General features: G+C 40.1%; 2 protein-coding genes across 3 annotated transcripts in view; both read right to left on the bottom strand.

Moving 5' to 3' along the window:
• Nucleotides 1–853, bottom strand: part of LOC106524054 (uncharacterized) — a 5,453-nt gene extending 4,600 nt beyond the window's left edge. The window contains exon 1 of one of the 2 annotated variants that reach the window (XM_014017693.1): nt 46–853. In XM_014017693.1, the coding sequence (XP_013873147.1) occupies nt 46–269 (224 nt within the window). In that variant the 5' untranslated portion in view covers nt 270–853. The remainder of the gene's footprint in view (nt 1–45) is intronic. The other variant, XM_014017694.1, reaches the window with a different exon arrangement.
• A 3,644-nt stretch (nt 854–4,497) lies between these two features.
• Nucleotides 4,498–14,486, bottom strand: part of shisal1 (shisa like 1) — a 103,714-nt gene continuing 93,725 nt past the window's right edge. The window contains exon 5 of the mRNA XM_014017691.1: nt 4,498–7,117. Within this exon, the coding sequence (XP_013873145.1) occupies nt 7,117 (1 nt within the window). The 3' untranslated portion in view covers nt 4,498–7,116. The remainder of the gene's footprint in view (nt 7,118–14,486) is intronic.

The raw sequence follows: 14,486 nt of genomic DNA, 5'->3' as shown, positions 1-14,486 counted from the left end.
CCGTCCAGAGGACCTATACAATTTTTTTTCCTTTGATTACTGAAGTTTGTGCATTGATTCAGAAGATGTTGGTTGTTATTGCAATATGGGCAGTACAACTTAGATTTCTGACTAGCTGGGGATGACTCTGTGGAAATAGAACATGTCTGTGGAGGGGTGGCAGCTGTGGTCCTAGGTCCTGTGCTGAGTAAAACAGTAGAGGACTTTGGATGTGATTGCTTCTCTTGTCGCTCCCTCTGTCTGAATGGTCTCTCTCTGGAACCTGACATTACTATTTCACTMTCCTGTACCTGGACTTCAAATTCCAACCAGTCCGAGAAATCGTACAGTGTGGGTACTTGTATGTGCTGAGAAAGAGCATAGTGACGAAAATTAGTTCTTAAGACGTGGTAATTTCGATGTGAGTCGAGTGACGTGAGAACCACAAGTCAGTTCGATTCGTCCATTCTGTCCCAGTTGATCCAGCATTCCAACAAGAGCTCGCACTTTTAGAGCAAATCTGCGAAAAGATGCAGTATCARTGTCTCTGACATTAGCTCCATCCATTAACTCTGCAATTCTTTTTAAAGCGAGCTGATGAGGCTGCCCGTACTGTGCTGTGAGTGCCGCCATGGTATCACTATAGGGGGAGACTGAGTTGCTGTAGGAATCTGCAATGAGTAATGCATCCTCTAGCTTGAGYTGGTCAACCAATATTTGATACTTGAACCGTTCTGTGGCATCACTTGGTAGAAGYTTGTCCAGAGCTATTTTAAGTCTGGAGAATTCTCTGGGATCGTCATGTATAAAAGMGGGGATTGTAGGCTTCGGTCCCCTGTAGATCTTCTCCTGATTTCCTGGTCTGGGTACAAAATATTGTTCTATATTGTTCTAACATAAAAGCATTGCATATTTATAGTTTGTTTTTGGCTTTATTCCATATAAATGCTTTGATAGGACCCGATCAAGACCCAGTTAGAGTAGTACAAGTAAAATATTATCATCCCTAAGTAGATGCGACTCTGCCCCTGCCACTCTGGAAGACGTAGGGTGAGAATCAGCAGCAACAACAACAGAATCTCCACAAAATGAAGAACTTACACACTAGCAGCTGCTACTGTTTGCACCTAATCACCTCAGTTTTGATGTAAATTACCAGGTAATGCAAAACTCATGGCATTGTAAAGGATAATAAAACAGCAGCCTTAATCTCATCAGTCTGGTAGTAATTAGACTGTATTTTTCCAAAATGATGTCATTCAGGGAGTTATCTACAACAGGTTGGATGTTGTTTGTTTGTAAGCTTTCCAACTCATCTGAACAAGTGCTTTAACTACAGAATCAACAGTACATACAATAAAAAAACAGTCTCTGACACAAACCCAAACAAGTCAAAAGCCACAGATTTGAATCCAACATCATTTTAATCTTAACTTGAAACAAATCATGACATATTTTTATTAACTTTGCAGAATTACATCAGCTCAAAATGAAGCCACAAGTGATAAAACCCGTGTCAGATGGTTTCTAATGCGGAGCCAGAGCTACAAAGTCTCTGGTCAGAGAAGACGTGGCCGTTATGGAGCCAAGGTCTAATGGAGTTTTAATAGATAAATGTTGGAAGGAAGTATCTGAGGCTCTCCAGTAACAGCAGGATGTGGAAATCCAGACAATGTTTTTCAAATGGTGATGGATGGCAGCTATTTGTTTCATGAGCACAAATGGAAAGTGTGTTAGTGACTGGCAGAAAGCAAAGACGGAAGATGACATAAACAAGTTGTGTGAGGAAAATGACAGCATGAAGAAGCAGTTTGATCATCTCAACCTGCAGAGGACTGGCAGAAGTGGACAAAAACTAATGAAAGTCAAATGTAATAAAAAAAAAAGCTTAATTTGACTGACAAAGCAAACTTTTTATTTCTCTGGACTTTATTAAAAACAGGTGGGAGCAGATCATTGTGTAAAAGTCTGACATGTTCTTCACCTCAGCTTTTCACAACAGTTCATTGCTTTAATGAGTCTGTCATAACAGCTTTGGCATTTTTATTATTCACAGAAAATCAGTGATTAAAGAATAGCTCCATCAAACTAATTATTGACAATAAAAACAATACATAATTGTATGCATATTGTTCCCCTATGGGTCATAACATATACCATTAAAAGAATACTGTCTAAATAGCAAATACTAAAAGTATTTTTAAAATTTTCTCTTCCTCTGTCACAATAAAGTACTTTAAACTTTGCTTTTAACCTTTCAATTAGAAACATTTTCTAACATCGACATGAAGCTCTGAATTATTCTTTTTGTTTTGTTTGTTTGTTTTTTGTTCCAAAGGATGGGAATTTGAAATACCTTCTGTCCATCTTGTGCTTGAGCACCACTAAAATGGGGCTAAAATTGCCACTGACACATGGTGCAACATAGTTTGGAACTAAATATCAAAATAATCATTAGTGACATCAGCAATGATGAAGAAGCCACCCTCATCATCAAACTTCAGGTGCGACACGTAAACAAAAAAGCTGCAAACAGATGCAGCAAAGCAAATCCTTGTGTTCCTCAGGGCCAAGCAGAGTACATGCAGCTGTACTGGTTTTGGTGCAGAACAGAAAATCTGCATTTCTTCTAATCTCTGTCAGAGCAAAGCTCCAGAAATGTCAGAACCTACATGGGAGAGTTATACAGTTAATGTAATGCCAGCTCTGATACGTGGTGCCAGATGCTGTGGGGCCAGAACGGCTTCAAGAGAATTGGGCTACTGGAGCACTGGAACACTGGAGCACTAAAGCAGCAGACATCAAACTGCTGGAACCCCAAACCAAGTGAAGGAGGAAACACACAACTCATTTTTTGTTAGGTTTTGCTTCCAATGAGTCTTTTTTGTCATCCTTGAACACTAGCTGTCCAGGCTTGCTGAAGCTCTTCAAACAGTTTTTTTTGAAGGTTAGCTACATTTTCATGCTTTGATTTCATGACGTGCATTTGATCATGATGGCACTTTGTGCTGTGTCTTTGAACTATCTGATGAAACTGGACAAGAGGACACTTTAAGAAGTGGCTGAACCCTGAATCTATCTAGCTCACGACCCAGGTTACAGCCAGATGCTTTTTACATAGAATTATTTTTTTATTTGACTACCTTTGAAATCTGACTGGCCACCCCCACCAGAGCTGTCAATCACTTTGTTCACACAAAAAGAGTAATCCATCATGACAGCTGCCATAATCCATGATGTGTTGCATATATATTCGCACGGGATAAGAATTATCTGAGGACCCCATAAATAAATTACTCCCCTACGTCTGTGTTTTATGTGGCGCATTCGTACGGGATAACCAAAGCCAGAGATTTTCCTGAAATTTACAGACATCTCACGAATGTGATATTGAAGTTAGTTGTTGTCTATTTAGTTGAACACGGCATTGAACGGACTTAAAAAAAGTAAACATCAAGTTTTCCACTTTTTCCGCTCTTCTTTCCTCCTGCGTTACAGCAGGCGCTGTCATCTCCACAGCAACAGACCCCCACCCCACCCCCACGCGCAGGCACAAGATTTTTGAGGCTCATTAGACAGGTAAATGTCCAAAGGGGATAACATGTATGAACGCCTTCCCAGCTGGCAAGGGTGCGCGCACGCCTGGCGCGAGTAGCTACCCAAAGTGCGAGCCTTCTGCGCTACGGCCACAGCTCAACATTCAGCATCAGCCAGAAGGCTACAAACAGAAAAAAAATATTCTTACTGTACAGTGAGCTACCCTTTGCATCTAATTTTGCTCCCTCTCTTCAGCCTTTTTTATTTTCTAATTTTTTTTGTGGCGCATGTAATGTGTCGGGTTTTTCCGGCCCGGAACGCAAAGGTTTTCAGTGCACTCCAATCCAGCCTCCATTCTTCATCAAAAGTAAATAAAAATGCACCAAAGAAGCCAAAACCACCTAATTACATATGGGATTCAGCCCATTCCTGTCCAAATCACAGAGATGCCTATTTGCATTGGATTAGTATTATCACATGACCTTGGAGTTCAGCGAATTATGGTAGGTAATTTGCGGGGGAATTTTTACTTTACAATTTACTGACATGGTCGATTCTTGCGGGATTCACAACACAGACAATCTCTGTAATTATTACAAATTGCATGGGGTCCCTAGGTAAAACTAATCCTGTCACAAAAGAGCTTAAGACTGCACGGAATTTAGATAAAATAGCAAACTTTCTGGGCCCCCCTTTTACAGCCTGTACCCCCTTAGCACCAGTTAGTTTAGACTGCATCGAGATACCCATAGAACAAGTTTCCTTCATAAACATGAGTAACCATTGATTATTCTATATGAAATTAACTATACTTTAAAGGTATATTTTCCCAGCCCCCATTTGTGGCATTGCCTTGGTTGAAAGCACCCCTAGAATTTGCCTACAGTGACTGTGCTATGGACCGGCCCTGCTTTAAAGACTGGGAAAAACCTGCATGCTACGTTTAACATTGAGTTGCAAAGACCACTTGACGCAGAGGGATTTAAACACACTGGAAAAGATAAAACTTTATTTCTCCTTTTTGTGACAATACAAAGTCAACAAGTGCAATAACAATCAAACTCAAAGGTTACATTCTATCTAGTAGTAGGTAAATAGACAGAACGTGGTGCACATTATCGTCTTCATCACCACCAAACCCAAAAAAGGTGAGGTATCAACCACTACAAAGCTTCTGTGTACAGGTGGGTATTCAACTTTAAGGCAACTGTTAACAATGACAACCTGGAGAGACTGAAACATAGGTGTGCTTCCTAATTCCCATAGGTTTTTTTTATTGTTTTTTTACCTTTATTATGGGAAAAGGCTTGAGCTGATACGATTACAGTACCACATCACATCAGGTCAGAGTTAAGACTATAGTTTAACAAAACAGAAAACATCACAAAGAAACAGTTGTTACATTAAAAACAAGGGAAGATTCCTGGTATGTTTCTTGAGAAAAGCCATTTATTACCCTGCTACTGTCTGTCAAAGACAAATTAGTGTAGTTTATTTCTTTTAATTCCCTGGGTAAGACTAATGTATTAGATGGTGACAGGAAAAAACCGTGTTGTGTTTTTTCAGAATGGATTGTATAGAGCCCTGAAAAGACACAGATTCTCTCTAATAAATCACATTTTGCACATTTATCTAGAGCTGGGGACTAATTAATTCTTCCCTTTCTCGCTGCACCTGTTAAAAACTCCACTTCTCTGTTTGCTGCTGCTGTTGAAACTCTAGCCGGGAGGACGAGTGAAAGTCATTTAAAGCCCTTCTGAGCGCCGGGCCAATTACTTCACTTGGACACATCCTGTCTCTTTGCCCCTAGAAATGATGGCACTTGTCTGCTGGGGCAATCATGCAATTAAACCCCAGCTATTGAAACGGGAATTAAGTTGCTCTAACAACTCAGCAAATTTGAATATTATTCCAGATAACGACGCCGATGATGCTGGCAGGCTTGTAAAGCCTCTGTTACGCTCCACTTATACTTTATAACACAGAGATTATATGTGAAGCCAGGACGCAAAGTCCTCAACTGACTTTGTTCTGTTTGTACAATTTCATTTGGAGTTACTTACGACCAAATTTATTAGGAGTGTAACAACACATCCATGTCACAGTTTGGTATGACAGGATAAAAAACGCTTTTTTGGGGGGACAATTATCTTACCAGAAGCAAAGAAAGAAAAACAAATCCCTTTCTGCCATGATGTGATTGATTGACATTACAGCAGTCAATTATTGTATTCAAGTAAGTTACGTAATGTTTTAGGTACATGTCAATTCAGAATACCAACGTTACACTGGGCTACTAGTTTAGTGAAACAAAATCCAAACATGTTGTAAATTATAATTAGTTTTCTGTGTAAATAAATACCTAAAAAGGTGAAAAGTTTCACACCCAGAGCTTTGTTGGAACTTTTGATTACAAAAGTGTTTTTGCCCTCTTAGAAATATATGAAAAATCTTTGGAGATCTTTTGAGGAGTTCAGAAGTATTAACAGGTTTGTTTCAATTTGTTCCCTTCCTAAATAACTGCAGACACGTCTGGGAGGCTCCTCTGTAAGAACCTTCTCCCTACAACATTCATCCCTCTGATTAAACTCTGTACATTATTGCTGACAGTGAACGGGGTTCTGATCAATATTTTTTCTCAACATTTTTTTGTTATGGCTAATTTATTACAATTATCTCTTACTTATACAAGATACAGAAAGCTCCTTATAAAGGAGCTTATGGGTAATTGTTTGTATTATATTGCTAGTAAAGCTGCCGTCCATCAGCTCAGATGAGTGAAAATGTGACACACTAACTTGAAAAGTAACGGCCTGGGTTGGTTTTCAGTTTGCAGGCTCATCAACAAGGTTTTGGGCTTGAGTTGGACTTTAAAGCTCCTCTGTGATGTGAAGGCATCCCTGATCTATGTTAGTACTCCGGCTGAAGAGACAAGTGAAACTCCTGCTGACTTTATGTGGAGCTTTGGAACCATCCAACCGAGAGGCGCTGTGTTCTTCTCAGACTCAGTACAGTGAAACCACTTGTTTTGCAAAAAGGAGACCCAAAACATTTCGTACAGAAAACCGTTTTTCAGCATAAAACATTCTAAATGAGATGCTCAGCATCAACCTAAGCTGTTACATGTTCAGAACGTTAGCCACTCATTTAGATAACATAAATAAATCACCAAATAGATAACCCACAACTCTGTCTAACTGCTACTGAACACAAAGTGACACAGCAGTGCGATAAAGAATTTATACCTAGAAAGTTGAGCCTTTTTTAAAAGACTGTTAAAGTTCTTCATGTGGAAGGTCATCCAGTTCAGCTGCAGCCCTCGTCAGCTCTTATCCAGGATCATTAAAACCTTGTTCCATTTCTCCTCTCTGTAGTAAAGTCTTTATGGTTCAGCTGTTTCCAAATGCCTGCTTGTGTCAGTTGTCAGGGTTCTTGTGCTCATCAGTAAAAGGGGCAGTAGTCACTACAACTACAACATGTCCAGGCCAACGTCGGTGATGCGTCTGCGGTCCACACAGAGGTGAACGCGGGACAGCTCCTCTGTGGCATGGAAGGAAACCAGGTGTTGCTACGCTTCTGTTTGTCCACTCGTAGCTTCTCTCTGTCAAAAACAACAAAAAACAGAGCTTAAATAAACCGTTTCACATTATATTCTCACAATATGTACTTTTAATGTTCTTTAAGTTGTTCAGGTTTGAGTTTCTATATTGTAATAATTGTGTAATAATTATCATCAAGTGGTGGCCCGCGAGACATACTCGGTCCACTAGCTCATTCTGTTTGATTTTTGAAGTATTAAGGGTGTATTCACACCTGACACTTTGATCCACTTTAAGGACTGGCGTTGGTTTGGACCTTTTATGCAGGTGTGAATCAAGATTATAATAGTTTTGGGTTTTTCATTATAGTTTAGTTTTATTTCGTTTTGAATTGTTTTCTTTTTTTGTCACTTCAGTAGAAAACGAAACCAAATATTATTAGTTTATTTATTTCTTCATCATCAGTAACTTTTTTTAAGTGAAGAGAAAATAGAGAAAGAGAGAAAAACAGAGAAGTAATTAGAAAGATTGAAATAGAGATTAGAAGTATATTAAATATACACCAAGACAACACAGGACCACACACCCAACATCTGTCCGCTCACCTGAAAAATAAATGGATAAATACATGGATGGCATTTATAAATACAGTATATACACATACCCATACATAAATAAAGATATACATGCATACATGCCTACATTCATAAATATTGTAAATATATACACACAGACAGATATACACTCAGTGATCAGTCAGAACCCCCCAGATCAGAACACCTGTTTGTGAGCGGTTGTGAACATGCGTGTATATACAAGATTTCTCCAATGGAATATTTAATAGTGGCTGTGGAGGACCGAAGACCCAACACCCAAGACACGAGGCAGACATAGGGAAGACCAGAGCCCAAGGGCCCGAGAGGGATCCCGAGCGCAGAGCCCCAAGGGGCACCCACACGGGAAGATCTGCCCACCCATCCTCCAGATCAGACCATAGGGGAGAACTGGGAGAGTCCCCCCAACGACACGTACAGCCCCGGGGCCAGCAGCGACAAACTCATGGGCCCCACCGGCACCCGCCATACCAGAGCAGATCCAGGAAAGGGRACAGAGGTCRGGGCCCCCAGGGCGCACCCCCTCCAGGCCAAAGCCCGACAGGGCCAGAGGCCCCGAGCCCCAGCAGGCAGTCACCAGGCCAGGCCGGCACACACCCCAGCGCCCAGCCCCAGAACCTGGGAACCCCCAGCACGCCGGCGYCCAGCCGCACACCCACCGGGGGGCCAGGTAGCAGCGGGTCCCCAGATAAACCAGCAGTAGGGGCAGCCCAGACCACAGCCTGACAAATACCCAAACATACACAATCGCACCATCCCACCCTCATCCTCACCCCCACTCAAAGACATACAAGGACGCCACATTCCACTTATACCCCCGATACACACTCTATACCCCCCAGGTCCAGGACATGCACCCATCCCCTATTGGAGGCAGCATACACCCGAACCCAGGAGGTAGACCCAATCATTCTGAGGTGGAGAGGAGCAGGTAGCCAAGACCCGGCCAGGGCTGGACCAGGACACCCGGCCAGCCCCCCACCGCAGAGAAGCCACACCCATGCCCACCCCACCACACCGCCAACGGCCAAGTGCACCCCCCAGCTGTCCACCCCCCAGAACCCGGCAGCCACCCCGGCCAGGGGGCCACCCACAGGAACCAAGAGCCACACCTCAGGAGATCAAGCAGCACCAGGGAGGATGGAGAGCCAGCCCCGCCCCCGGCAACCTCCAAGCCCTGAGCCCTGCCACAGCCCAGGACCGCACCCGGCGGCCCGCCCTTCTTCAGGACCCCCTCCCCAAATGGCAGTCGGGGAACGGGATGGGAGTAAAGACCCTGACACACACACACCCACCCACCCCCAGATGTACTTTTGTGCGTTTTGACTTGTTTTCTTTTAATTCAGTTAGTTTTAATTGGTTTTAAAGTGGATTTGCTAGTTTTTATTAGTTATTATTGCATTTTTAATGCTTCGTTTTAGTTTAGTTTCATTTTTACAAGTTCTAGTATTTGTTTTTTATATATAGTTTGATTAAACATATTTGCCAAAACCATCCTCAAGCTTGTGATCTTCCTGTTAGTTAACTAACAGCTATTTGGTCACTAGTTAAAGCAGTCCATTATAGAGACACCTTCCTAAAATAATTACTTAACTCAATTTTGCCAACTAAAGACTTGGTAGATTATTTTAGGACGACAACAGTAGTCTCCAACCTGTTGATTGCTTTTCACATGAGCTACTGAGAGAAGCTAGCGTGTCAAGATAGTCATAGTTAGCCATCTTTTGCCAGCTTGATTCGTGAAGTTTTTCACTTGAGAAGTATTCCACCTGTTTTACCACCTGTTTCCACTCACTCGATTTTATGTTTCTCTCAGTCATATTCAAAGAAATCCCAAAGTTGACATTGCTGTTTTCTCCCAACTTTTGCTGTCTGATTTTGCAGACAATGCTGAGCAGCAGCAGACTGTAAACAAGTGTTGTTATGGACCATAAGTTGCTTTAAGCTGCCCACAACTAATGTAAAACTACTCAATTTAAAAAAAGGAAAATAAATTGACAAACACTAAAACGAAGGACATTCTATAATTTCAGTTAGTTTTAGTTAGTTTTGTAATAAGATTATACAGTTTTAGTTAGTTATCATTTTTTCATTTTATTGCAGTTTTTATTTATTTCAGTTAACTAAAATGTTTTTTCAATTTCAGTTTTTGTTATTTAGTTAGTTTTAGTTAACTATAATAACCCTGGTGTGAATACCCTCATGTGAACCCTGGTGCAGATCAAACAACAGAACCGAGACCCATTTTTGAGGTGGTCTTGGTCCGCTTCCAACGAACTCTGGTGGTGTTTGTTTCTGGTGTGAATACAGACTGGCCTCGAACCGAACCAATGACAGGAAACATCATGAGCCACCATTGCTAGGCATCATCATAACGATTAGCCTTTCAGTGTTGCTAATGCTAACACTGCGCTACAAAAAATGAGTCATTGTGGGTCAAGGCACGCGGAGCATCTAGACTTCTTTGGATTGTGGCACGCATTTGACAAAGTTGTCCCACAATTTGAAGTGTATTACCATAAAACTGCCATTGAATGAGCTGCTATTGAAATTCTAATTGAATTGGAATTGTAAACACCATCTTTCCATGTCTGTGCTCTGTCCTTCCCCCGTCATTTTGTCTAATGGGAACAATAATTACAACCCACATTACTTTGTTCATAAATTATAGCCCACTTGCAAAAAGCACAACGTGAATGCAAACCACTCCAAAGGAAAAAAAAAATAAAGTCCACTTTCAATTCGTACCACACAAGTGGACCAAACGACTTTCCTGGAGTGAATACACCCTATAAATCAGGACACAGTAATCAGATTGGTGCACAATCAGACCTGATATAGGAAAAAAAGAAAACCCCTGCTGCTGCATGGGTCCATGAGACTACTATGGTTCGCTAGCTTTTATTTACTATCCTACTGATCTAGGCTTACTCTGACTTTTAAATAAATAGTCATAACCATTGTTTGAAATAATGTTTTGTCAAATAGTATCTAGTTGTGATATGAGTATGGGATAAAACAAGATGGGCTAATGGCTAGCCAAACGAGGGCCTGATCATTAAGTCTATTTTCAAAAATGACAAACTGTTGTGAAAGAACACTACTTTGTTCTGAAACTTTGCACTTTTATATGACATTTTTAGTTTGTTGGTGATTTCCCAACCAAACATCTGACTGTGTTACTACGTGTGTGTACAGGCTTTTACGTGCTGACGGTGTGAATGTATCAGTCCTCCTGGTGTTAGATCCCAGTTAATCGCAGCCTCAGCTCCATCAGCATGTTTATTATCTACGAGCTGCACACAAACATCCTCATCGTATTATTCTGCCATCTTTGCTTACTTTGTGTTCTGATATCATTGCTGATTAGGTGCTTTTGGATTATGTGAACCATTATGTGTTACTTGTAGAAATTTCTTTTCTTCGTGTTTGCACCTGACGTAGCCAGCTTCAAGTAAAATTAAAGCAGTTCACATGTGAACACTTCTTACAGTACTTTGATTCAGGCCTTCATGTCTGATATCACTTAAGCCTTCATTTTCCAATTGTTTCTACAGGGCTTTAATTTATCTCTTTAGCAGTTCAGAGGTTGGAAAACCTTTCAAAAATTTTAAAAAAAATCTGGCTCAAGTACATTTTGTCAATGACACGTGATATAAGCCATACTCCTCCTGTAACCAAGTGTTATGAATGGAAGGACGAATTGATCCCCAGATGCACGACTGACTGAGTTAAGGCCAAAAAGGCTTTAATTTTCAAAACAAAGGCTGGCATGGCAGCAAAACTGCGAGGACTAAGGCTTAGCATGAAAGTACACAACAGTCAACAAAGATCTGGCAAAAACAGAAGACAGAGAACAGAATATAAAGGAGAACTAATTAGCAGAAACAAGAAACACCTGGGAGAGAAACATGAGGATCAGGTGTGAGTGGGCGGGGCTGGAGCAAAGGAAGACAGGAGGAAAAAAACAGGACAATAAAACATTAACACAGACACCAATCATGACACCAAGTGAATCTGGTTTTAGTTGTATGCAAGCTAGGATAAACAAAACACTAAATCCTATCTTTGACCTAGACCCTAGCTCAGGTCTGAAATGTTGCAACAAGCGGAAGCCAAAAGTTAATTTTAAAAATTTCTAGTGAAAAACGAAATGACTGTTTGGAAGAATTTGTAAAAGGAGCTGATGATTATATGTTGCTGAGCTCGCAGCTCTCCCAGAAATACTGATGTGCTTAAGCTACCACACAGCTGATGATAAAACATTTAGTTAATTATTTTAAATTAAACTGTTCATTTAAATGCAAATAGTTTTTTTATTTTGTAATCTGGTGAAAATTTGCTCAAATAGAATATTTTTAAAGCACGGTTGTAGAGTTTATTCTAGGTTTGTAGGTTTGAAGGTCTTCAATTCACTGTTTTATTTTTCTGCTGATTTAAGATCAAACAAACACAACAAAGGAGACAAATGAGCATAAGTGACATTAAACGTAACAGTCTCTTTGGTTCTGACTGCAGCAATTCAATTCAACTAAATTCAGTTCAGTTTATTTATATAGCGCCAAGTCACAACATGCGTTGTCTCAGGGCACTGTACATGAAAAAGAACAATCTAAAGAAGAAACCAGCAGATTGTGTTGAATCACTTCATCACAGTCTCCCATCCTGAGCAAACGGTGGAGAGGAAAAACTCCCTGCTAATCAGGAAGAAACCTCCAGCAGAACCAGGCTCAGGACAGGAGGTCATCTGCCTCGACCGGCTGGTTGGAGGACAGGAAAGAGACACAGCGAAACACAGAAGAACTGGTCCAGGTGCACCTTCTTCTGGAAAAGATACAAAGAAAAAACATGATGTTGATTGAAATAATTACAATAAACATGTAGAGAAGAGCGACTAAAGACAACAGCAGAGTGAGGAAATGTGCTCAGTTTGTGCTCCAGCAGTTTAAGTCTATAGCAGCAGAAATTAAGAATAATTCAGGAAACCTAAGTCTAACTATAGGATTTAGTAAAAAAGGAAAGTCTTCAGTCTAATCTTAAAAGTAGACAGAGTGTCAGCCTCACGGACAGAAACTGGAAGTTGGTTCCACAACAGAGGAGTTTGATAAATGAAAGCTCTGCCTCCCATTCTACTTTTAGAAACATGAGGAACCACAAGTAAACCTGCAGTCTGAGAGCGAAGTGCACTGTTAGGAAAGTATGGAACAATAAGATGTTTAATATATGATGGAGCTTGGCTGGTAAGAGCTTTGTATGTTAGGAATAATATTTTAAATTCTATTCTAAATTTGACAGGGAGCCAGTGGAAAGAAGCTAAAACTGGAGAAATATGATCTCTCCTTCCAACTCTAATTAAAACACCACTGCAAAAACTGTCCATCTTACCAAGTTTTAAAATATCCAACCAAAAAATCTTTTTGATCTTGTTTTGAGACTGATTTACTAAACAAGAACTATTTGTGTAAGAATAATAATCTTGTTTTCAGAATGTGTAAGATTATTTGTCTTGTTAGTCTGAAAATTTGACTCAAATTACGTAAATCAAAAATTTCTGCCAATGGAGTAATAAAATTTTACTTGGTAAGATTCTTGAAATACCTGATTTGACTAAATTTTTTCTTATTTAAAGAATCTTACCAAGTAAAATTTTTTTACTCTGTTGGCAGAAATTTTTGACTTAATTTGATTATTCTTACACAATCAGTTCCTGTTTAGTAAATCAGTCTCAAAACAAGATCAAAAAGACATTTTGGCTGATATAAGATTTTAAAACTTGGTTAGATGGACAGTTTTTGCAGTGCAGCATTTTGGATTAACTGAATACTTCTAAAGAGTTTTTTGGATGTTCAGATAAAATTACAGTAATCCAGTCTAGACGTGATAAATGCATGAATCAGTTTTTCCGCATAATTTTTTGCAAAATATTTTTAATTTTAGTGATATTACGCAGGTGGAAGAAGGCGGTCCTGATAACATTTTTAATGTGGGGATTAAAAGACGTCCTGATCAAAAATAACACCAAGGTTCTTTACATTAGAACTGGAGGCCAGATTAATGCCATCCAGAGAAGGACAACTCAAATCAAAAACAACTTATGAATGCACCTACGTATAGGTAAACAATCAGCTGACGTTAATGGTTGCCTTTAATCACAAATGAGTGAATATTAGGATTTCTTTGGCTGAAATCACAACAAACTCAAGCCAAAGTAAAAAATAACTACAACACATTCTGATTGATTTAAAGCTCCCTGCTGCACTTTCAAAGCTAAATCTTTGTTATTACAGACAGTATTAAGGTCTAATGCAGGGGTCAGGACTTTTTGGTCCCAGTTCAGCAAAACTAACACAGAAATTAATATTTTTTTTCCAAAACTAAAATACTAAAAGTATCTTTCTGCCCAGTTTTATTCAAATATGAAGTTCAGAATCATGCATCTACCAGGCCTCTCTTGAAACAGATCTGGGAGGTCAGTGGGATTTATTCCTTAAATGTAATTGAACATGCATAGAATGTACCATCCATTGCAGAGTACTGCAGCACCCTCTGCACCCCTACTTCCCATAACCAGGGACATCATTTCCAGTTTGCTCTTAGTCATCAACACCTTCAGAACATGATGAAAGTTTAGTGGTGATAAAATCAGGACAAGTTCATGAGACAAGAATTAGACAAACTGGTAAAACTGCTCCATTGTTGGTGGAGTAAGCTGCAATGTCATTATTTTTCAAAATCTCCTTTTTGGCATGCACACACACACACGTTTGTTTCTTGACCCCGTGGACACACACACACACACACACACACACACACACAC

Source organism: Austrofundulus limnaeus, unplaced genomic scaffold, assembly GCF_001266775.1.
Source record: "Austrofundulus limnaeus strain Quisiro unplaced genomic scaffold, Austrofundulus_limnaeus-1.0 Scaffold174, whole genome shotgun sequence".
Taxonomy (NCBI): domain Eukaryota; kingdom Metazoa; phylum Chordata; class Actinopteri; order Cyprinodontiformes; family Rivulidae; genus Austrofundulus; species Austrofundulus limnaeus.
This window is presented reverse-complemented; position numbering and strand designations above follow the sequence as displayed.